Raw genomic sequence first — 4,770 nt, 5'->3', positions numbered from 1 at the left:
TCTTCAAATTGATATTTTCTGACCTTTTCTTTTTTATAATAACAATTTTCCAGGTACGTATTTTTCTGACATTTTCTGTTTATAATATTCCAAGGAAGTAGGTAAACAAAACGCCAATTCTATCGTCAAAACTCACAAGATCTATTAATTACAATATTATCACTAGATATTAGAGATTAAAATTCATTAATTTGAAATTAATCCATTATTAAATTCAGTGGTTGAATTATTAATTAATTGAAACAAATTCCAACGTCATGTTTGCCGGCCCCTAGACAAAGTCAGACTCTCTCAGTTTCTAAGCATTCTCCATGTCTCCTTCTATTAAAAAAATAATACTAAATTCAAAATATCAAGTTGTGATTAATTACACAAATTTCCAAAATTTGTTCTTTAAACTTTCCTTAATTTGGTATTAGAATTGACAAAACAACATCACGCAAATTAGTTGTCTGAAATTGGAAGCCAAGAAAGTATATATGGCTTTAGGGGTTAATTAAAGGCAGCATATCAATACTTGGCTTTTGCATATTTCAAGTGAATTAACATAAACTATAGTATTATAGTCAATCTTTTATTTTTCTCCAAAATAAAGATAATATTTGTGAAGTAAATCCTTCTTCATTTCATATATTTTTATCAGAATAAAGTAAGAAATTTATGATACTCTTTGTGTAGTTTCTATATATAAAATTTTTTTCCTAAATTTTTTGATGGATATCTGAATTAACATCAAATATTGACTCTTCACTCTATACGTCATCGTTCTTTTTACCATGAGATTGTTCATGCGGCGTTACTATAATTTGTAAACAAACTTAAAACCAAAAAAATTTTGAAACTTTTTTAGGAGGCTTATAGACTATATTTGAGTTGAAGTTTTTAAAAAAAAAAATGTGAATTTTTGCTAAAATTGAAGATTTTTTTTAAAAAAATCACTTGAATTACACTTTAAATTAGAATTTTCATGTTTCACTTGGAATTCAAATAATATCCACTTGTAACTCAAAATTTTATGTCCAAACTTCAACTTGCAAATAATGACTAAAATATTTGCCAGTGAAGTTTTTCCCAAAAAAAAATAAAAATATACCAGTGTATAAAGTATCTCGCATTCACATAAGGTTCAAAAAAGTGCTGCACCCAAAAGGGTGTGATGTAGACAGTCTACCATAATACAAGTATTATTGGCTACTTTCACGGCCGGAACATTTGGAAAATTCATGTTATTAGAACACACTGGTTAAGTTGTGTTAATTAACTCATTAAGTTCAAAAGTTGACCTTAATCAAGGGCAATTTAGTCAATTGACACAGATCTTCTACCAAGTCTGCAAAATCTTCTTTTACTAGTGTATATACATCTCTTTCACTTGTCTCAGTCGTACAAAATCTCTCTTTCATACCTTTTGCCGTTACTGCATTTTATTACCAAACAAAACCCCCGCCAACCTCGGACTTTGTCATAAACCATAAACTTTCAAAACAACCTTTTTTTTCCCCAAACACACACAAACACTGAAAAAAACTACTTATATTAGTATACAAAAAAGGTGGAATTTTCTCAGTTTTTTGTGCTGATTTTTCCAAGAATCTTCCAAGAGAAAAAAAGAGATTCAAACACGTATTCAAACAAAATGTTACGTTCAAAATCAAGGTACCCCTTTTAAATATTTTTCCTTGTTATTATCATTATATTAGCCTTATTTTTATTTGGGTGTCGATATTTTCTAAAGTGGTGTAAGTATATATAATTCTTTTGAAGTTCAGAGATTTTCTCGGATTTGTCTGTTATTTTTTTTCATGTCATGTTTCTAACCTAAAGTTTTCGTTTATGGGTTTCTCTTGTCTATTATCTCATGTTTAGTTTAATGTTTTGAGTTTGCATGAGATTTAATTAAAAATTGAATCTTTTTTATGTTTTAATGTTTGAGTGCTTTAGAGTTAATTAAAGATTGAATCTTTTTGATATTTTGGGGGATTTGTAGATCTGGGCCCAATGATATAGGACAAAGGAGTCATTCTTCAAGATTTTCAAGAGCAATTTCTGCATCAAAGCTTTGTAGAGGTGATGCTTTGGGCTGTCAAATTGATTCAAACGCCCTTGTTTCTCTGGAAAGAAAACCCTCCAAAGTTGACCATTTATCTGAGGTATTTATTAGATTTTCCCAATATTTTGTTGTAATTTTTTTGGAATTATACAATTAAGTATAGTTGTTGTTGATACAATTAGTTTTTTGATCTTTGGTGTAATTTGTATATTGGATTTCCTCCAATAACGACAACAACAACGCCTTTATTCCAAGCAAGTTAGAGTTGGATTTAAGCTCATCTCTGACGCATATACATTGAAAAGGACAGCCCGGTGCACTAAGCTCCTGCTATGCGCGGGGTCCGGGAAGGGCCGGACTACAAGAGTCTATTGTACGCAACTTTTCCCTGCATTTTTGCAAGAGGTTGTTTCCACGGCTCGAACCCGTGACTTCCTGATGCATATACATTAAAAAAGAAAAATACTACTAGAAGTTCTCTATATTTTCTACTGTCGTATAGAATTTTAATTCGTTCTTATTTTTGGCGTTTGTAGAATCGGGTGAATAAAATTTTGCTGATGCAAGAACAAATGGGACATCTTGAGGAGGAGTTGAAGCAGACAAAAGAGCAATTAGATTTTGTCGAAGGAGAAAAGAATAGAGCAATTCATGAACTTAAGGAGATGAGACAATTTGCTAATGAGGCTAATAAGAAGCTAAATGAGGGATTATCACCTAAGAAAGCAGGGGAACTAATTGCTGAACTTAAGGCTTTGAGGGAATTGAATTCAAAAACACAAGAAGAATTGAAGATTAAAGATAAGAATATCGAGTCGCTGAGGGTGGAGCTCGAAAGAGTGAAGAAATACGAGGTCAAGTTAGCCGAAAAAGATGCTATGTTAGGAGGATTGAGAGAGGAGATGAATCATGTGAAAGCATCTGAAATTCAAGCAACAGAACAATTGTCTGTTTTTAAGAAAAAGGTTAAAGAACTAGAAGTTGAATTGGATCAAAGGAAGTTATCGGAGTCGAAAATATATGATTCGTTTGAGTCGCAGATGAGGCAGTTTGAACAAGCTAAGATCGAACTTGAAGAAGCCAAGCTCGAGATGGCTTCACTTCGCGAGAAGGTTGAATCGCTAGAGACTTCATCGAAGAGAAATAGCGGGCGCCTTAATGGTTTTTCCAATGGGGAGATCGCCAATTCTGTGAAGAAGGAACTCGAAAGCCTTAACTATGAACTTGCTTTGGCAAAGGAGGATGTGGCTAATGCACAAGAGAGGGAGAAAATTTGCCTGTCAAAGGCTAAGAATTTGAACGACGAGATAAGCTTGCTTAAGAATGAAGTTAAGTTGGCTAGTGAGGCAGAGGAAAAAAGCAGAAAGGCGATGGACGATTTAGCATTAGCGTTGAAGGAAGTTGCTACTGAAGCGTCAGAGGCCAAGGAGAAACTTAGTGCTACTCAATTAGAGTTAGAACAAGTGAAAGAGGAAGCGGGAAAATTGAAGGAGATGGTTAGAAATACTGAGGCCAGATATCAAAAGCTCTTGGATGAGGCGAAAAAAGAGACGGACCTATACAGAAATACAGCAGACAGATTGAGATTAGAGACCGAGGAGTCACTTCTAGCGTGGAACGGGAAGGAGATGGGGTTCATCACTTGTATAAAAAGAGCTGAAGAAGAACGAACTCTGGCTCAGCGCGAGACGGAAAGGCTTGCAGAGTCTCTTAAAGCAGCCGAGGATACGACTAAAGCAGCAAAGGAAGAAAAGTACAAATTGAGGGACATATTGAAGCAAGCTATCAATGAAGCGAATGCAGCAAAAGCTGCAGCTGGCCTAGCTAGAGATGAAAATTCTCAACTCAAAGATCGGTTGGCTGAGAAGGAGGAAGCTTTGCATTTTCTCTCTAGAGAAAATGAACGCCTTAAGACCAATACACCTGCAGCTCATGAGAATGTTAACGAGTTCAAACGCTTGCCTTCTTCATTGTCAGCAGAATTCAGAACTAAGGAAATGGTTGAGGAACATATAGAGGATCATAAAGTCAAGAAAAGTTTCAGTGCTGATCTTAGAGAGCTGAAACTTCAAAAAGTTGGTGATTCTGAAAAGGATGAGGCGCTTAAGGGCTCAATTTTTGATCCAACTTCAGTCACACCGAAGTCAGAGCCTCGTACACCACATTCCCTATCTCATCGCAGGAGAGCGTCTTCACCTGCTTTAGCAGATGATGCAGGAAAACCAAATACAAATCCAGATTATAACCATTCCGATGAATCAGATAGTGATACAAATTCTAGTAGTAGAAGAAAAGCATTGTTCCGAAAAGTTGGTGACCTCATAATGAGGAAAAGTTTCCATATATAAGAGCGAACCATCTTCTGGATAGTACCTTTTGTATTATAGATACAGGTTGAAATAGTACAGTTATGAACAATCCTACACATGCTATACAAACGTGTTTCATTTATACAAGAAAGTGCATCCTCGAAGGTGTGTTCGTTTTCGTTCTCTTGTTTGTTTTTTCTGTAGTTTTAACTCCATTTTTCTGAAAACAAAATCATTTACTATTATTATTGAATCAAGTTGTTTAGTCAGTATGAATACTGAGTCATCTGCATAAGCACTGAATTATCTCAAATGCTTACTGAGGACAAGGTTATTTCGGAGGAGATTCATTAGTTGTAGTATATTTTTTTTTACTGTGTAGATTGTAAAAATGCTGTTTTCTTAAAAATA

At 34.5% G+C, this 4,770-nt stretch overlaps 1 protein-coding gene across 2 annotated transcripts; it reads left to right on the top strand.

Moving 5' to 3' along the window:
- Positions 1-1,415: 1,415 nt before the first annotated feature.
- On the top strand, positions 1,416-4,537 carry LOC104114233 (putative WEB family protein At1g65010, chloroplastic). 2 transcript variants are annotated; one of them, XM_009624625.4, is made up of 3 exons: positions 1,416-1,656; positions 1,988-2,150; positions 2,587-4,537. In XM_009624625.4, the coding sequence occupies exons 1-3, from the start codon at positions 1,637-1,639 to the stop codon at positions 4,396-4,398; spliced, it is 1,995 nt and encodes a 664-aa protein (XP_009622920.1). In that variant the 5' UTR covers positions 1,416-1,636; the 3' UTR covers positions 4,399-4,537. The 2 variants fall into 2 exon arrangements, with proteins under 2 accessions (XP_009622920.1, XP_033516672.1); XM_033660781.2 differs by lacking the exons at positions 1,416-1,656; positions 1,988-2,150 and adding an exon at positions 2,220-2,455.
- The last annotated feature ends 233 nt before the right edge of the window (positions 4,538-4,770 follow it).

Source organism: Nicotiana tomentosiformis, chromosome 5 (genome assembly GCF_000390325.3).
Source record: "Nicotiana tomentosiformis chromosome 5, ASM39032v3, whole genome shotgun sequence".
Lineage (NCBI taxonomy): Eukaryota > Viridiplantae > Streptophyta > Magnoliopsida > Solanales > Solanaceae > Nicotiana > Nicotiana tomentosiformis.
This window is presented reverse-complemented; position numbering and strand designations above follow the sequence as displayed.

Coding starts and splice junctions, on each gene's coding strand:
- LOC104114233 (XM_009624625.4), top strand. CDS start 1,637: ATGTTACGTTCAAAATCAAG. Junction 1,657..1,987: donor ATGTTACGTTCAAAATCAAG/GTACCCCTTTTA, acceptor GGGGATTTGTAG/ATCTGGGCCCAATGATATAG. Junction 2,151..2,586: donor AAGTTGACCATTTATCTGAG/GTATTTATTAGA, acceptor TGGCGTTTGTAG/AATCGGGTGAATAAAATTTT.